This window comes from Pongo abelii, chromosome 8 (genome assembly GCF_028885655.2).
Source record: "Pongo abelii isolate AG06213 chromosome 8, NHGRI_mPonAbe1-v2.0_pri, whole genome shotgun sequence".
NCBI lineage: Eukaryota > Metazoa > Chordata > Mammalia > Primates > Hominidae > Pongo > Pongo abelii.
Genome location: NC_071993.2, coordinates 17,955,018 through 17,975,387, shown reverse-complemented (window position 1 = coordinate 17,975,387; position 20,370 = coordinate 17,955,018). Strand labels below are relative to the sequence as shown.

General features: G+C 38.1%; 1 protein-coding gene across 1 annotated transcript in view; it reads right to left on the bottom strand.

Moving 5' to 3' along the window:
- Window positions 1-20,370, bottom strand: part of MRC1 (mannose receptor C-type 1) — an 89,317-nt gene that overhangs the window by 45,733 nt on the left and 23,214 nt on the right. The window contains exons 5-10 of the mRNA XM_024253705.2: window positions 20,172-20,318; window positions 15,826-16,011; window positions 12,407-12,564; window positions 9,178-9,288; window positions 4,073-4,188; window positions 1,922-2,070 (exon numbers count right to left, since the gene is read on the bottom strand). Coding sequence (XP_024109473.2) covers window positions 1,922-2,070; window positions 4,073-4,188; window positions 9,178-9,288; window positions 12,407-12,564; window positions 15,826-16,011; window positions 20,172-20,318 — 867 coding nt within the window. The remainder of the gene's footprint in view (window positions 1-1,921; window positions 2,071-4,072; window positions 4,189-9,177; window positions 9,289-12,406; window positions 12,565-15,825; window positions 16,012-20,171; window positions 20,319-20,370) is intronic.

The window sequence follows — 20,370 nt, the reverse complement described above, 5'->3', positions numbered from 1 at the left end:
AGGGCAGCCACCATCCTTCCATCAAGGATATACCACGACAGTGGTTGCAACTGAGTTCTGTTCCAGTTCCATCCATTGTTAGTCCCTAAGGACATTCCAGGGCTAACTCCTCAGAATCCTGCTGCTGGATGACACCACAGGCAAAGTTCAGCAGCTTCACTTACAGAGTGAGACTTATCACTACTGCCAAGATGTGTTTTTAAAGTATGTACTCAGCTCTTATTACACCATCCTGTTACTTTTTAAATCAACTGAAATCTTGCTATGTTTCAGAAAGTTCAATAATTCCATAAACAAAAATCACACCATTTAGGTTACTGATCTGTTTCCCTTATTGAAAGGTGAGAATGCAAATTACAGAACACTGAAGTTTAGGACATATTAGGTCAGGTAGTAAATTGATAGACTTGAGCTATTATTTTTTAGCTTTTCACCCAAGCACAATGAAATATTTGCTATAAGGGATGTTGAAATTTCTCTGTGTGTTGTCATACTAAACAATGTCGTGTGCTAGTGATACCACTGTATAAAAAGTCAAAGAATCTTTCCGAGACTACTTCAGAAACAACTTACAACATCTTACTAGGGAAGGTAAATCAAAATATATAGAGAGGCAGGCAGGGTGGTGCGAGTGTAAGTAGCACAGATTTGGGGATGACACAGATTAGTCTAAATTCGTGCTTGGAAGCTTTCTAGTCACATAAACTTCCTGAGTCTCAGTTTCCACTTTTTTTTTTTTTTTTTTTTTTTTTTGACAGAGTTTTGCTCTTATCACCCAGGCTGGAGTGCAATGGCACAATCTCGGCTCACTGCAACCTCCGCCTTCCAGGTTCAAGCGATTCTCCTGCCTCAGCCTCCCAAGTAGCTGGGATGACAGGCATGCACCACTGCACTCGGCTAATTTTTGTATTTTTAGTAGAGATAGGGTTTCACTATGTTGGCCAGGCTAGTCTCGAACTCCTCACCTCAGGTGATCTGCCCACATCTGCCTCCCAAAGTGTTGGGATTACAGGCATGAGCCACCGTGCCCGACCTCCACTTCTTTTAAATGAAGATACTGAAGCTTACCTGGCAGGGTTTTATGATGACAAAATAAAATCCAAGGCAAATAAAAGACTAAACACGGTAGCACATGGAAGATATGAAAATAATAAGTTCCGCATGAGCAATGTCCTTTGCTGCACCACCCAACCACTCTAATATTTCAACTCCTAATTGCACTGAAAAGCTTTATGTCCATTTAATACAGTTTTAGGTTTTCAGAAATAAGTCAACCAGGACAGGTGCAGTGGCTCACGCCTGTAAACCCCAGCACTTTGGGAGGCCAAGGCAGGCAGATCACTTGAGGCCAGGAGTTCGAGGCCAGCCTGGACAACATGGTGAAACCCCATCTCTACTAAAAACACAAAAATTAACCAGGCGTGGTGGTACATGCCTGTGGTCCCAGCTACTCAGGAGGCAAGAGGCTGAGGCACGAGAATTATTTGAACCCGGAAGGTTGAGGTTGCAGTGAGCCAAGATGGGGCCACTGCACTCCAGCCTGGGCAACTGAGTGAGGCGCTGTCTCAAAAAAAAAAAAAAAAAAAAAAGAAAGAAAGAAAGAAAAAAGTCAACCATTTGAAACCTTTGTGACCACTGAGAATTTCATGAATAGGTTTTAAGTAGACCAGTACCAGATAACCCAGCAAGATATCCTAGCAAATTTTTTCTTCCTTTTTTCTTTAGAACACTAAACCCATTGGGAAATTTCTAGAAAAGAAAAATAGGAAGAAATGAAAAAACAAAAAGAATGAAATATAAATTGTTACTAAAAGCATGACCAATTTACCTAGTCTATTTGCAGAGATACCCGGAGGAATAACAGACTTTATCCAACGGATTCGTAGGGTGAATGCACCCTCAACCTAAGCGCTGCCCATACCTGGCATATCTGAATTCCAGTGGGTGAACCGAACCTCTTCCTCGATGGTCCACTGAAAGGTCCCTTTGGTTTGTATATCTGAAAGTCCTGTCCAGAAATATTTTTCAGGCCTTAAGCCAACGAAACTAGTCAGGAACGCTTGTTCATATCTTTAAAAAGAAGAATTAACATTCAATTAAGTTTTCGAAACATTTACGCCAGTTTTCAAAATTATCAACCTGAAAACTATCTCAGTTCTACGTCTGAGCTATAATTGAATCGGTAATTTAAATATATTATGTTATATTTGTATGTCATCTACATTATACACATTGTCACCAAGGAAATGTGAGCTTATGATGGAAAAATACCATATAGCTGAGTATATAAAATCATTCAGAGATACTCAAACCATCTCCCTCTAGCCCTCACCAGCCCCTCTGCCTATTCTCAAAATGTCAGAGAATTTTGAGAATACAAAGAAGAAAACTAATGTATTTTAAAATACAATGTTTTAAAAAATCAGTCCACTCTTCAAATAGTTCTACTCAATTCTTGATTCAGCAAGTTCAAGGTTAATAACATTATCAAGGATAATACTCATGGAATAATCTGCATGAATTTCCCCCCTCAATTTTATTCTCTCATATTTCAGCTCTGAAACAAAAGAGAAAATTATCATGAAATATAGAGAAGCAGAGACTCAATCTCCAGAATGAATGAGAGGCAGAATCATGAATTCCAACACTTTCTCTCCCTTAGGATTCTTGTCTATTTGGCATTAATCTGGGAACAATAAAATTCAGTTGACAAGGCACCGAAAATGTGTCTAAAATGACAAATAAAACAATGGAGGCTGCAACATAGGAAAAAATCTGTCTTTCGAGAAAAACAAAAATGGTGTCCGAAGTTTCCAGGAACGGAGAGAGTTGTAGATGACTTCAGAGAGAGCAGGAAGAGAATATAGAGAAACCTAACAGCAATGCAACATTTTATTTGACCATAGTCTAAATAATTTCATTCCCTAAACAAAACAAACCAAAAAAATTAAAAGTTCCAAACTCAATTTAGTTGCCTTAAATGTCTCTAAACCATATTTAACAACAGTTAGTGAACTCCTGGGTATAAATATTACAGAAGATACATAAGGAAAACTAAATATAAAGTATAGTGAAATCATGTACATAATCTCCAACAGACCAAAAGATCAATTATACTGCAGACCAGAATATGATCTCATGGTACTTAAAGGTGAGCAGTTCACCTCCCTCACAGAAGATAAAAAGTACCTACGTTCTGAGTTTCAGATGTTAGCACTGTATTAGGGTGCTACTACCATATATTAGACATTTAAATATATATGAAAGCAGCATGTGGATAGAAATACAGTTCTTTTATAAAGACTATGAAATGTTATGACATCTCTCATTTTTATCCAAAGATTTTTAATATCAACAGTATTCCCTATATTTTATTCGGTCTGCCTCAAAAGACCATTAAATATAACTTATTGTACTAAAACTCCATAATTTTGTTACTTCTTTACTACAAGTGAAATAGATACTTTTCCATTTTTGTAAACTTTCTTCTGCGGCTAATCCAGAGCTTTGCGTAGAGTAGGTGAAAAGTAAATAAATAAATCTTCAAAATAGATAGGACCCTAGAGATAAAAAATTACATAAGCTCCTCTATGTTCATGTGATTTTCCTGACCTATGAGTCTGTTAACCTAGCAAAGCAAAGCAAAGAATGGAAGAATGGAAAGAATGAATGAATTATTCAGTAAACTTCTTTGCCTTCTTTTTTGGTGGAGAGAGTGGTAAAGACATAACGTGATTTTGAGCTGGCAACTTTTAGTTACTTTCCTGCTTTAAAAAATTCAACATAGAATGGATCATTAAAAAGTTAGCTCTATAAACTACATTTACTAGATTATTATTTGTAATGTGTTCTGAATGTTGCTTTATATTACTAAATTTAGCAAAAACGGTTTATAATGTTTGCAATGAAGAATCCAAATAAGAATATTATTTTTAATGCTTCTACCTTTACAAATCATACCTCAAGATCACACAAAATATACTCAGAAATTTAGAGCATGTTGATACTCGGGCTGTTCTGAAACTTTTTTCTATTTGACATATTTTAAAATGAAATTAAAATAGTTACATACCTGTCTTCAATAGTTGTTAAATAAGCATTCTCATTATTACAGGTTTGGTTTGCTTCTGCAAATGTTGAAAGCGTATGTCCAATCATATAGCAGTAAAAGTGATGTTTTTTCCAGCCCTATTAATGTTATCAAGCAGTGAATAAATGAGCAGAGTTCATGCACATATATATTATAAAATATTATTATTATTTGAGATGGAGGTTTGCTCTTGTCGCCCAGGCTGGAGTGCAATGGCGCAATCTTGGCTCACTGCAACCTCTGCCTGCCAGGTTCAAGCAATTCTCCTGCCTCAGTCTCCAGAGTAGCTGGAATTACAGGCACGTGCCACCACACCTGGCCAAATGTTTTTGTCTTTTTAGTAGAGATGGGGTTTCACCATGCTGGCTAGGCTGGTCTCGAACTCCTGACCTCAAGTGATCCGCCCGCCTTGGCCTCCCAAAGTGCTGGGATTATAGGTGTGAGCCACTGTGCCCGGCCTTAGAAAATACTATTTTAATACTTTTTCTATCATGAAACTATTGGATAAACAATAGGAATGTCTAAAGAACACAACTCTGAAGAATCTGAAATGCAATGAAAATTATACACATAAACGAATAAAAGAAACAGTAGTACATCATTCCTCTTATGACAAATATGCAAATAAATGGGGGCAGCCATTCTCTCCACTTATAATGTATCTTGCAACGAAAACTATTTGTGAAACATTTACTCAGGAAACTGAACAGAACGGCTAAGATACCAGTTTTAGAATAGGTAACCATGGGAAAGAATTTGGGGAAGAGCAAACCTAGTTGCCTATGGAAGACAATACTAGAAGGTGGGTATAAAGTTACATCATTTGGTCATAGGAGAGCACTTTTCAAACTTCAGCCAGTATGATTCAGCATTGTTCCTCCTTCTCCCATACTCCAAATACACAGAAATGGCCAGGCACAGTAATCCCAGCACTTTGGGAGTCAAAGGCGGGAGGATGACTTGAGCCCAGGAGTTCAAGACCAGCCTGGGCAACATAGTGAGTCCCTATCTTTACAGAAAATTTTATAAAATTAGCTAGGCGTGATGGCATGTGCCTGTAGTCCCAGCTACTCGGGAGGCTGAGGCAGGAGGATTGACTAAGCCAAGGAGGTGGAGGCTACAGTGAGCCATGATCAATCACACCACTACACTCGAGCCTGGGTGACAAAGTGAGACCGTGTCTCAGGAAAAAAAAACAACAGAAATGCTAAATAAAAACATAACAATAAATGAAAAATCCATACTAGAGTTTGAGAAGAAGAAGGGGGAAATCTCCAGGTACCCAAATTTAGTAGAATACTAAAAGCTGAATGGAAAATGCACAAACTAAATTGTTGTTGGCCAAGGACATGTGAGATCCTAGATTAAGGTCCTAAAGGCTGTGGTATTAGTGTCCATACAGAATATGATATTTGGCCTTTGTCTCACTTGAGGCAGGGAGTTGGAACCAAGGTCCTTGTATAAAAATGATACCAGTAACCCCTGTAACCCCTTGGTTAAAGGAGAACTAGAACATTCTGCCTACAGAACCAGAAAATGACAGTGTCTTGTCATCTACGTGGGGTTCTGAGTACCGGAAAAAAACAATTCCTGAGTTTGAAAATAAATACCAAGTTTGTGCCACAGATGAGTGACAGTTCCAAGTTTACGCTATCCACATTGCATGGGAATCCACAGCCAAAAAATTAAAGTCATACTTAATCTGTAAAAGGAGAATCTCTAAAGCACTCCAAGAAGTAGAATGTAAAACCACACATCAGAAATATGCCCACCAACCAGGTCAAGAGAGACTGTGACATTTGGGGAGATGGGTGGGGATGGAGAGGTCACTAAATCACAACCAAAAACAACAAACCAGCCAGGTGCAGTGGCTCCCACCTGTAATTCCAGCACTTTGGAAAGACGAAGCAGGTGGATCGCTTGAGGTCAGGAGTTCAAGACCACCTTGACCAACATGATGAAACCCCGTCTCGACTGAAAATGCAAAAATTAGCTGGGCGTGATGGCAGGCGCCTGTAGTCCCAGCTACTTGGGAGGCTGAAGCAGGAGAACTGTGTGAACCCATGCGGTAGAGGTTGCGGTGAGCCGAGATCGTGCCACTGCACCTCAGCCTGGGCAACATAGCAAGACTCCTTCTCAAAAACAACAACAACAAGCCATATGAGAAAATGTCCCATTTTAAGGAAGACTCAACAACTGAACATAATAAAACAGAAAGATCTTATTTAAAAAAACAGCATGTTTGAGATGACTTTGTAACAGAAGAATAAATCCAATAACAAAAGATCAAAATAGTATGCACAAAGAACAGGAGGACATGAACTCCAAAGTATGGAATGTCTATAAAAGAAAAACATAGCAATGAAGTTAAAAACTCAATGGTCAGATTAAATATAGTAATCAGGGTTTCATAGGAAATTAGTAAATTGGATGAAAAGATAAAAAGATAGCAAGATAGAAAAGATAGCATAGGAAGAGAAGAAGATACGAAAAGAGGTTAAAAAACATATTGATAGAAAGCATAGACAATAGAATGAGAAGGTTGAACAACCGCCTATGATAAGTTTCAGAAGTTTCAGAAGCAGCGAATAAAACTAATGACGGGTCACTTTCAAGAACTGAAAGATGGCTGTGAAACCTCAAAGAATCACGCTGGGCCTGGCACGATGGCTCATGCCTGTAATCCCAGCATTTTGGAAGGCCAAGGCGGATGGATCATGAGGTCAGGAGTTCAAGATCAGCCTGGCCAATATGGTAAAACCCCATCTCTGCCAAAAATACAAAAATTAGCCAGGCATGGTGGCTTGTGCCTGTAGTTCCAGCTACTCAGGAGGCTGAAGCAGAAGAATTACTTGAGCCCGGGAGGCGGAGGTTGCAGTGAGCTGATATCATGCCACTGCACTCCAGCCTGGGTGACAGAGCGAGACTTCATTTCAAAAAAAAAGAATCACACTGGGGAGCAAAGGCAACAAATAAAATAATTCCAGATCTAGGCACATGTAGTAGAATGCTACACTGCAGCATTCCACTAGGTACTCGGCATTCACCCAGGCACTGCAGAATGCCAAAGACAAGGAGAAGATTTTAAAATCAATCAGAGAGAACCACCAGCATATCCAATTCAAAACAGAAGAAGAATTAGTGTGACAGCAGGAATTCCAGTAGCAAAAATAAGGCCAGGAGAAAATATAATAAAATAATATGTAAATTGCTGTCAGAAAACAACCATCAATCCAGAATTCTAAACTGACCTAGCTAAACTATTATTCAGGGTGAGGATGAATTTAAGACATTCTCAGACAATGTGGTGGCTGATCAATGGTTTCATTTCTGTCTTTTTCTGTAAACATTTTAAAACACATTTTATTTTAATGTCATATCTATAAATTTTCCCCATATGAAGATCTTGGTGGTATATCTTATAATTTGGGGTTTCAGTCTCACCTGTGGAGTTCCCACAGCTTGAATAATGAGACTTCTTTATAATGAGGATTTACATTTATATATGTCAGGAATCCTGGAATATTAGAAACTTATGGCCACTTTAGGTTGATTTCTTGGTTTAGGGTTTCCCACACTGATAGCATTGAATTGAAAATTAAATCTCAGGTCTGTACAACAACAACAAGCCTGTGATTTTTGAATTCTTAGAAAGACCCCTCAACACCACTGTATGCCAAAGCCCAGACAGAAAAAATTGCATTATTATCTTCCTTTGTTGATGAGTGGATTTTTTCTTCCCCAGTCTTCCCAGCCCGGTAAGGAAAGCACTGCCTCAAACAGGTGTTTTTAAAGTGGTCAAGTTGTTTAAACTCTTTGTGTTTCAGTTTCCTCTTCCTTTTAATCAGGACTGTAATATTCACCCTGTAAATCTATTAGAATGCAATAATTGTACTTCATAAGGGACTGCTATTATTTTATTTTTATTATCATCCTAATGATTAAACAGGATTATTATCAAGATTTTAGATGTGTAGGAAAATAGAAAAAATAAAACAGATTGATTAAAAGTAATAAAAATGTAAGGTTTGTTATTTTAGAAAATGACAGTAATATACAAGCGTGTGTAAGCATATGATCAGGCAAAGAATATGAACGTATGCTGGAACAGAAACAAACAATAGTTGTCTAGGGACAGGAGACCTGGGATCTAGCCTTGCCTCTGTTTCTATCAGAAAGCTACATTGCTTCTCTGAACTGAAGTTTCCAGAATTCAAAACTTAGAAGAGGAACTGTGAAATCACCCAGGTCCTTTGTGCCTCTTCCATGCTATGATTTTCCATTATCTGCTCTATTTCTTTACGGTTTATTTTTATAGTACCAAACTATCAGCTTTCTGGTACGTGTTATAAGATTATGTGACCACAACATAATACTCTTGGGGAAAAAATAGTTTCTACTTCATTTTTATTCAAAGAAAATGAGAAAGGAGAAAACAAGAAGTAGCAATCAAACAGGAAAATGATAACCATAAACCCTGTGTTTTCGTAGCTTCTGTGTGCTTTAGAAAACTATTTCACAGGGACCACTGAGTTACTGTGGGTACCAGTTGGAGGCTGGATTTCCCACCTCCCAACTGCGGTGACCTACTGAGAAGAATCCTCTCCAGGAGATGCCTCATCAGGAATATTATAAATGGGAAGAAAATGACTAAGGATCATTTGCTATCAGCAACTTGGGGGTATCTACTGGAAATGTTCTTAACAACCCATAGGATGACAGAATACAGTAGACTGTCACCTTCTACTACAGAAGGTGGATGACACCTTCTCCCATGGCCTGTCCTCAACTTAGCCAGACTCCCTCTGATGTGCCATTTTTAGTTCCTGTTCTGTCTCTTCCAATTCCCATGACATTCCGAAAGGAGCTACCGGCCTTGTGTACCTCCATATTAACTATACAGAATTCCCAAAGAAAACTTTAAGGAGAACAGTGAGATCAAACACTAACAATAAACTATTGAAGACTGAGACAGCGGAAACCCTTGGCTACTGCAATAATAAGGCACTTTCACACATAAAAATAAAGCCAACGGTGTCAACTCATATGTGCTCAGCTTAAGTTACTGTGGGCATTGGTGCACTCACTTTCCTGCAGCCTTTTTCGACTTCCACTATTTCTGGACCTTGGCTTTGTGATTTCATCTTGCAGATGTAGCCAAGAGGCCACTCACAGCCCCGATCTGCCCAGTACCCATCCTGCAGGGAGCAGAGAGAAAAAAAAAAATTAAGGATTATCAGTTTGGGGACTTCTTTTTTTTTTTGAGATGGAGTCTCACTCTGTCCCCCAGGCTGGAGTGCAGTGGCATGATCTTGGCTCACGGCAACCTCTGCCTCCCAGGTTCAAGTGATTCTCCTGCCTCAGCCCCTCTAGTAGCTAGGATTACAGGCATTCACCACCATGCTCAGCTAATTTTTTGTATTTTTAGTAGAGATGGGGTTTCACCATGTTGGCCAGGCTGGTCTTGAACTCCTGACCTCAGGCGATCCACCCGCCTTGGCCTCCCAAAGTGCTGGGATCACAGGCATGAACCACTGCGCCCGGCCAATTTTGGACTTTGATGTTATTTTCTTGTAACTGTGCCTCAGAGGAGGAAAATTAAGATCCAAGGTTATTGAGAGAAAACGGCATCTACTAAAAGGAAAGGTAATTGACATGTTCACATGTAAACAGTAATTTTGACTCTGGCTACAAACATGTAAAAAGAGATTGGAGCCCCAATATGATTTTATATCTGAGATGTCCAAGCCATTGTTTAGAGGAATCCAGGGAGAAATTAAAAATCTCTGTAAGTCCTTAGATGACAGTGCTCGCAAGAGGTTTGCATGCAGCCTTTTTTTTTTTTTTTTTTTTTTTTTTTTTTTTGAGATGGAGTCTCGCTCTGTTGCCCAGGCTGGAGTGCAGTGGCTCTGATCTCGGCTCACAGCAAGCTCCGCCTCCCAGGTTCACGCCATTTTCCTGCCTCAGCCTCCCGAGTAGCTGGGACTACAGGCGCCTGCCACCACGCCCTGCTAATTTTTTATATTTTTAGTAGAGACGCGGTTTCACCGTGTTAGCCAGGATGGTCTCGATCTCCCGACCTCGTGATCCGCCCGCCTCAGCCTTCCAAAGTGCTGGGACTACAGGCCTGAACCACCGGGCCCGGCCGCAAGCAGTCTCTTCATCAATCCCTGCAGTCAGCTCTGCCTTCAAATTAATCAAGTTCATATAAGCCATCCAGAAAAATCTCCTGCACCCAACACACCAACGTGAAAGCATCATGAAACCACAGTCATCTTTTCTCCCTTCTTCCTATTTCTACCGATGAGTGTTCTCCTGGATCTGAGGCTCAACCTTCCACTTTATTTCAGATTCTGTCCCCTCTCTTTTCCTTTGAGATTTCATATTAACAGGACCTCTCCTTTCCTTCCCTTCGCTGCTAAACATCTTGAAAAAAATGTTTTCTGGGCCAAACGCGGTGGCTCATGCCTATAATCCCAGCACTTTGGGAGGCCGAGGCGGGTGGATCACCTGAGGTCAGGAGTTCAAGACTAGCCGGGCCAACATGGTGAAACCCTGTCTCTACTAATAATACAAAAAAATTAGCTGGATGTGGTGGTGCACACCTGTAATCTCAGCTACTCGGGAGGCTGAGGCAGGAGAATCGCTTGAACTCTAGAGGCAGCAGTTGCATTGAGCCAAGATTACGCCATTGCACTCCAGCCTGGGCAGTAAGAGTGAAACTCTGTCTCAATAAATAAATAAATAAATAAAATGTTTTCTGTATTGTCTGTCTTTAACTCCTCATATCTTAGTTGGTCTCAGCCCAATGCAATCTGACACGTAAGCCTTTAGCCAGAGTAACATTTATAAATTGCCACTTTGGTTTTACCCCTCCAAGACAACTCATGTTTCTTGAACCTCAGTTCCTACCCACCCTTCTGGCTCTAACTTCATGATTTCAACCACACTGACCTTTCACCTCCTCCAAGCATCCTGCTTTCTGGTTTCTTCTGTCTACTCTTTGGATAGTTAATACCTAATATGTTCTTAAACTTTCAATCCATCACAATAAAAACAACCACAATGACAAAAATAATAGCCACAGTGACAAAAATAAACAACCATAATGACAAAAATTATTGAACAATAAATATGGGCTGGGAACTGTGTACCATACATGCATTATTTAATACTCATATCCTGGGCCTGGCACAGTGGCTCACACCTGTAATCTCAACACTTTGGGAGGCTGAGGCAGGCAGATCGCTTGAGCTTAGGAGTTCAAGACTAGCTTGGGCAACATGGCAAAACTCCCTCTCTACCAAAAATACAAAAAATTAGCCAGGCGTGGTGGCACGCACCTTCAGTCACAACTATTTGGGAGGCCTGAACCCAAGAGGTCAAGACTGCAATGAGCTGAGATTGCACCACTGCACTGCAGCCTGGGTGACAGAGCAAGACTCTGTCTTAAAAAACAAACAAACAAACAAACAACAACAACAACAACAAAAACCTCATATCCACAGGTGAGCTGAGTACAGCTCTTATTCCCATTTTGCAAATAAAGGAGTCAGTCACACAGCAAAACTCAGCCCCTTAATCACTGTGTTTATCATCTATTAATAAAAGATAAATTTGATAACATTTTTCAGTCACTAAGCTCATATTTCAATCATAGAAGCAATGATTTCATATGACATCTCCATGTAAACTGAAAAAAATGAACGTAGCTCCCCAAGTACAGGTTCCAGACCTAATCCACCATAGTTCTAAGTAGAACTGCATCTACTTCATGTATATATATATCTCACTTATATACGGGACTACAATCTCTTTTTACATATATATAACATACATATATATACACACACACACATATATATCTCTTTTTACATCTCTTGTAATCATACATATGCCTTATAATAACTTTTTACATATACATACATAACCATATATATGGCTTAATTGGTTAAATGAGAGCTTTGGTGGATATATATACACACCATTATAATATGGCACTATATATATGCCCATATATATATATATATATATATATATAGTGCCATAGGAACAATATGAGTATTCATTATAGGCCAATTTCATCCTTGAACCAAAAGTTTCTGTCCATTGCGTCAGTGATCCTCTTGAAAATTTGACTTTGCCAGACAATTGAGAGGGATTCAAGAAATCAAATCTGAATTTTGGTTCACCTTTGATCCATGCCAATTTATGTAGAATAAAAACAATCTAAACAAATATATGTAACTGACTGGGACAGAAGGAAAAATCCTCCATGACTTTCATTATAAATATCAGTCATTCAAGTGGCCTTACCTTGCCTTTCATCACCACACAATCCTCCTGTCTGTTGTTTTCATGGCTTGGTTCTCCACGAAGCCATTTGGTAAATGTTACAGGGGTCCCATCACTCCATTCAAAGTACATTTGAATCTTAATATCATTTAAGCCAATCCACAATTCATCATTTGGCTCTAAACAGGAAGAAGCACACAGTGGTATATACAAGGGTTGCTTTCCAAAGGTCGGGGGGTAAAAGGAACGGAAGGCACTCTGCTTTATCAACAGGGCTCTACTTCCCTTGATATGATCACCATCATGAAAGACAGTCCTCATGAGTGCTCCTCTGACCTACATGCTGTCAACTTAGATGCCAACTACATTTTACTTTGTTAGTTTTAGGCTGTGTAGTGTTCCCTTTACATTGTGAATATGACTGTATTCTTTAGTGGAAATATTATAGATTGTATCTCCTGGCAGTTACAAAAACAAAATTGAGGTAGGTCTATTACTATGCTCTATCTTACGAAGCTGCTTTTATTGTTACAAATTATTTACCATGCCAACCGCACTCATATTATTGATGGTACCCTATTTATATACCTCTATTTGACTATGATTAAATTGATGAATGTTTTCAAATAACAAAAATTTTAAACTGCTTCTATTTTACTGACTCTTGTTATCAAGAACATTCTAGGTACTTCTGTTAAAGATCAATCGCTGTACTGGGAGTGAAAGTTATCTGTATAGTGAAAGAATTATAAACCAAGAGGTGAGACTTGTGTCTGACATTTGGAACCTATTTATTCGTCTGTATATACAAATGAATCTGTAATCATTTTCATCATGAAATGCCATGAAATTCCAGCAAAACTTCAATAAAAAATGAGGTCAAAACCAAAACGACCAATATAGATTTAAAACGTGATCATTCTGTTTTGAAATTCTATGGAGAGCATTATTGATTTTATAAGTAGGTGCCATGCTAAAAATTCCTAAATATCACAACAAAAATGGGATAAAGTCAATGAAGGTTTAAGATGTCATGGCTAAAAAATAAACATGTCTAAATTAAAAAAGTTAAAGAATACACAAATCAATATCTATCTAATTCACATGACTGGGAGTCCCATCATGAATACTTGATGTATGATCATTTACTGGTATAATAAAATTAGTTGCCAAAGTATTGTAAAGATGATGTTGTGGTAGAAAATGAGGAAAATATCACAATGTATAAGAATCTCCCTAAGGGGTTTAGTCTCTTCCTCCTGAAAGTTGTCATTCAACTTTGCTTTTGGAGAAGTCTCTAGCTGGCCTGGCGCCAGCACTGGCAGATGTTTCCAGTGCCGTGGAGAATGAATGACACTGCCAGGATGATCCTCTTCTCCTTTCACTTGATTTGCAGATCGTGATCTTTTCAGCAACAAATGCAGGCTTCAAAGTGACCTCACGTACCCCTCAAAGATTTCAATTGAAGATCAAAGAAAAACTAACTCCTAAGTCCCACAATTATAGTATTAAGAGTTTTCTATATACATATTTCTCACTAAATTGTTCTCCCCATAGCTTCTTCAATTCCTAAGCACAATCTTGATCCTAGAAAAATATATAAGATGTGAGTATAAAGTTGTCATGCTGATTTTTATCAATCAGTTGGGGAAGTTGTATTCATTGGTATAATCATAACTTACGTGTATAGGTCTTAATGTGTCCACTTGAAATATACTTCCATGATTAATACAAAAGGTATCATCTCAACTATCTAAAAAAAAATTTCTAGGCTTTTGTTTAGAAACAATAATTTTAACTTTACAACTTTATTTTTATTAATATTATTTTATTGTTTAAAATAAAATCTTACCAATAATTTTAATGGAAGGTTTTCTAATTTATTTACTAATTCTCAAGCTGAATTTCAAAGCAACTTTGGCCATCCAATTTCCTAAAATAATTATAGCAATAAAAATATCAGGTTTTTTTCTTTTACTATATTATGTTATATATAGTATAAAAGTAGATATATATATAGTATATATATACTTTATATATATATATATATATATATAAAGTAGAGTTAAATGTGCACTCTAGTTCTATAGCATCCTAGCCTGTTTTCTGCTAAATCATTTGCAAACTTTACTGGCTATAAGTGCCACACTAAATTTAAGTAATTGTTATTCAGACATATCAGTTCTGATTCTCTTATTATCTTCGATTGTGAATTTTCCAGGATAGGTAGACACAGAATAACCAAGAAATTGTTCATAGGCTGCAGCTGGGCTATTCTCATGTCCTAAGACACTCAATGGGGTCAACACAGGAAGATGGATACCATTTGGCAGGTGCTAGAAGTAGGAGTGTTTCCGGGACTTTTAAGTCTTTCTCTGCTACTACTCTATTTTTTTCTCATCTATTTGTTAGTTGCTTTTTCCTCCCCTCCCCCAGCCCCATCAGTTTCCAGGCACTATGTGTCAGGAAGCTGTCTCCACCATCTCCACCATCCATTTCCTCTTGTTTTGCTGGGGGGAAATGAAGAGCAGCTGCAGCTATTCAGCAGCCTCATCAGTGGAAGATGAAAATGATCATCATTTAATCAACAAGCACTGCTGAGTGCCCATTATCATTATGCTGTTTCTCAAGCCGCTCGTCTTTGGGACAAGCATTCCCAACTCATTTTATTCATCTATTTTTTTTTCTGGTTAGTACATTTTCTATGTATTTTTAATTATGCACCTAAGATTGAGACATACATTTCTTTAACAAAATTTTTTTTTAGTAGAGATGAGGTCTTGCTATGTTCCCTGGGCTGGCCTCAAACTCCTGGGCTCAAGCTATCCTCCCCACCTTGGCCTCCCAAGGTGGTGGGATTATAGGCGTGAGCCGTGGTACCTTGGCAAAGAAATATATTCCTTTAAAAGGTTTAGGCTGATATCTAACCATTTCAAAAAAAAAAAAAAACTCCTATATTTTTCACTGTTCAACACCCTCCCAGCATCAGCTAAATTCACAAAGAAAAAAGAAATCCAAAGTCTGAAACAGTCCATTTAGAAAATCTTTTTTAGGAGATAAAATATGGACCTAAAAAAAAGATACACACAAACACACAGATAATTCCAAGGAATTAAGCATTGTTGACAAGTGTAAGGTAGACTGCTCTGAATCTAGATAATACATGAAAAAAATAATGTTTTAAAACTATCCATAAATGGATTACACATTAAAAGAAAAAGAAATTGAATTATCTTTCAGTGATAAGAATTCTTTCAATTATTATACAATTTTCACATTGTGGCATTTTCAGCATTTCTGATTAAATTCATACGTTGTTCATTTAATTATTAATTTACATTGATTAAATTTGATGTTTATAATAGAATTTTCCAGAGTTGGGTAGAGAGGGGTGCTCCCAGGATTAAAGCCAAGTATATTATCACTGTCAGCTTTCTCACCATATCCTAGCTGGGAGATAATGAAGTCGAATTCCTCGATGGTGTGGATACTTGCGAGGTCACCGCCTTCCTTCCTGCATGCGGTCAGAGCATCTCTCTGGATTTTTTTCTCATCTCTGTGAATCTTGTAACAGTGACCGGCATATGGCCACCACTGACTAGGACAGTGAGTAGGCACATCACTTTCTAGGAACAAAAAGGGGGGGGTTGGAAAAAAGTTTTTAAAGATTTGATTAAAACTATAACAATATTTTAATCATTTTATATAATACATGAAACAGCTTATAGTTACTAGGCAAATAAAGGTAATATTTAGTTTTTATTTTTGCAGCATACATATTCACAAAAGATAGACAAGGCATATACTATTTTGTTGGTTTTTACACAAAACAAAATAACCTACTTTTTAGTCAAATGGAAAATCACTTTATCAATTTTATTTATTTCTTTTTTTTTTTTTTTTCTTTAAGAGACAAGGTCTCCCTCTATTCCCCAGGCCAGAGTGTGGTGGTGTGATCATGTCTCATTGCAGCCTCAACCTCCTGGGCTCAAGCAATCCTCCTGCCTCAGCCTCCTGAGTAGCTGCTACTACAGGGCATAAGCCACCGTACTTGGCTATGGGAAATCTCTTTTTAAAAAGTTATATCTACAACAAGACTATACTAATATATATTAGATTATCTAAATCTTGTCAGCTAACCTGAACTAAGCATCTGTTACGCACTGTTTAAATGCTGGAGGCCTGAAAGCTTTGGGGGACTAAATACATCCCCTAAAAGATTTGAATTTACTTTATTCTATGGACATTAGGGAGCCAGTCACTCTTGAGAGGCAGGTTAGTGTTGAAGTAGAGAGCTGGAATGGCTGGGGGACAAACGGTCTCCAAGGAGCGTCCGCCACCATAGTCACATGAGTCAGCCACCTGTTGCCTCAGAACAGACCCACTACCATTTACTTGCTACCCAAAACTGACATGTGCTCTTGTGACAAGGAGAGGGATCTGGAGTCATAACCCCTAAAACCTGAATTTGCGGTAAGTTGTGTGATCTTAGGCAAGTCACATCACATGAACAGAAGTACCCATACAGGTGAAAATTTTTAAATGAGATTAGTACTAACACTAATATCAAACCACCCACCCCGTGTTCTTCTGAACTAGAAAAGAATAGAGAGAGTGAGCTTGTAAATCACAAGCACCACACAATCATTATTTAATTACACCAGCTGTCAACATCCTCAGGCTTGCTACTAATAGGATCAAATTGTATAATCTTGATTATATGCTGCAAAAATTTACTTTAATAGTAATGAGCTAGGGGAAAGTGACAATAAAGACATTTGAAGGCAGATGTTTATTCATCCCTATTGCCTTGAGCCTGGCACAGGGCCTGGTACATAGAAGCATATTGAGTATTGGAAGAGAAAAAGAATTGAAGTTATAGTTGATACATGGCTGCTTGTTATTACTATTCTAGAGATACTATTTCAAACAGTAATTTGGCAACATGTTTTGCTTACAAGTGGACTATATTACCAAATGAAAGTGAACGTATATATTATTTAAGCTCATATTAAATGTTTTCAAATGGCTGCCTTAGTATATGTTCGTTATAGGGTACCTTTCTTCACTATTCCTTTGATGAATTGGTCGTATCTTCCCTTAAAGATGGAGAGTATCTGAAACATCATTGTTTAAGCCCAGGATTTTGTGCCCTGCAGTCATACAACTACTCAGTCATGAGGCTCAAATGCTGTACAATTGTAATAAAAAACGCATATTTAAAAAAACTTCTATTCCCTCAATACAATTTAGATTCTGTGCACTTCCAGTGGTTACAAAAAAAAAAAAAAAAAGAACAAAAAGAAAAACAAAGAAAGGTTAGTACAGCTTTGGAGCCCTCTGCTGGGTTATTTTAATTTTGCTACCTAGGAAATTGAAAATAGTATCAGCCAATGCTGAGTCCTTCAAAAACTGAACTGATGAACTTTAAAAATATTTGAAAGCATGAAAACAACCAACTTGAGTGAAATGAAGGGGAGTTCCCTGCGGCAGCCACAGAAGACGATTTGTTCCTCTAGCCACAGCTCATGTGCTCAGTGGCCACATGCGGTTAAGTGGCTGCTAAACCAGAAGAGTACAGCCCTAGAGACCTGAGGATTATGGACAAACGGGTTAGTGTTACAAGAATTCACAGGGTTTGAGGTTGAATTCTTGCCTAAGGATGTTGCCAATCCTGTATGCTGCATAATTTGAACTCTGATACGCTTTTCCAAGCTCTAGTTTATTTGAGTTTATAGATAAAACAGAATCATTAATCCAGGGAGTATAGAGATGTTCAGAAACTGATATCAAGCGGTTAGCAAGTGAAGGAGGCATCATAGAGAAATAAGAATGTACTGAGTGTTTGATGAAATGAACAAAATTTGATCTCAGGAAGAAGAGTCATGAATATTTCCATTTTACACATGAGGATCCCAGCACCGGCAGGTTAAGCAGTAAGGCCAAGTTACAGAATTCTGAATGCTGTACCAGAGAAACTATAAAATAACTATTCTCCTCTTTGGCAACATGGAAATTCCAAGTCTTAGAAAGAGAATTGTATGAAGGCTTCCAAAAAGGAAAAAATACACTATTTCTCCTAGAGGAGGAATAGTAGAGGTAAAATGCAAAAATGGTGGGCTTTCTCTAAAGATACCCAGTCTAAAGATATGGAGAGCCTGTAAAGGATAATCCAACCCAACATCCATGTCCCTCATCTATATCTATTTAGGATCTTGGCCAAATCTATATCAATTAAAATTGCAAACACATCTCCTCCCTAATCCAACAAGTCCACTTCCAGGAATGATCACACGCATGAAATGATGTGCATATAATGTATATAGTTATTTACCTCAGGACTGTTTGTATTAATAAAAGATTGGAAGTAAATTAAATTAAAAATCCATTACACAGGAGATTGGTCAAAAAAATATATGTGCTGTCTCTGCAATAGCTTTTGGACAGCCATAAAAATAAACATAGAAGCTGTTTATATTCTATGTGGAATGATGTCCAAAATTGTTATCAAGTGGAAAACTTAGGATAAAAACGTATTATAGTATACTGCCATTTGTATGAAACAAAAATAATTATAAACATATTTCTTTATATAGTCACAGAATAACTAAGGATACACACCCAGAAACAATTATTCTCCAGGAAGGTAAACCGGGTGTTACAGGTAAGAGGTAGGGAAAACCTTATTATTTACCATGTTGTACCTTTTGAATCTCTAGCCATGTCAAGCGTATTTTAAAATACACGAAATTGCTTTCAAAGCCAATGAGAAAAAAAAAAAGAATGCCACATTGTCAGTTTCCTCCAGCAGAAAAACAGAAATAAATTAAACCATTTAAAGCATTCGCTGTCCCTCCAAAAAGAGGTAATAATAAAAATATGTAGTTTGTCTTTCATCAATTGGAAGAAAGAATTCTTGCCTTAGTAGTTTATTCTCCTATAAAATTGTAAGGGACAACACAATTGATTTTTTTTTTCTTGAAGTCTAGCCGATATTTAAAATTCAGTTACAGGCCAGGCATGGTGGCTCATGCCTGTAATCCCAGCACTTTGGGAGGCTGAGGTGGGTAGATCACCCAAGGTCAGGAGTTGAAGACAAGCCTGGCCAACACAGTGAAACACCATTTCTGCTAAAAATACAAAAATTAGCCAGGCGTGATGGCACACATCTGTAATCCCAACTACTCGGGAGGCTGAGGCAGGAGAATCACTTGAACCCAGGAGGCGAAGTTTGCAGTGAGCTGAGATCGCGCCATTGTACTCCAGCCTGGGTGACAGAATGAGACTCTGTCTCAATAAATAAATAAAATTCAGTTACAACTTTTTAGACATTTTATTCTATTCTATGAAAACTTCAGTATAAGATGCTACACTGAATAGCAAGGAAGCCCAGATAGAGCCATGAGGACCTAATATAAACATCCCTTCCAAACACTGACTTTCTAGCTTGGATTCCGGTTTTGCCATGTGTGCAAGGTTTCTGTATCCTCTGAATATCTTTTTCCTCAACTACAGCATGTGAATCACGACACCTACCTCAGAGGACTGCTTGTGAAGGTAACATTTTTATTTAGGTCAGAGGATCTCCACAACACCCAGACACCGCCGCACACTCAGGAAATATTAGCAACCAGCACACAGAGATATTGCAGTAATATCATTAAGTTTACCCCATCAACTATCCACAAAACCTCTGGCGGCATTCCAACAGCTACACCTAAGCTGTAGTGTTACTTATCTTTCAATTCTAATAGTTGAGGCACTTCAGATCCCATAGATCACTTACCTGAGGGAATAACAAAAGAATTCAAAGTGGTGTTGCCCTTTTTGCAAACATAGCCTAGTTTCTGAACACATTCCAGATTTTCCCATTTAGCATTTTTTCCAGGATTTAGTGACACACAGCTTTTTCCAGGTTCAGCTGATGGACTTCCTTCGAGGAAAAGGAAAAGTTAAAGTGGACTATTATAGCTATTCCCAGCAGA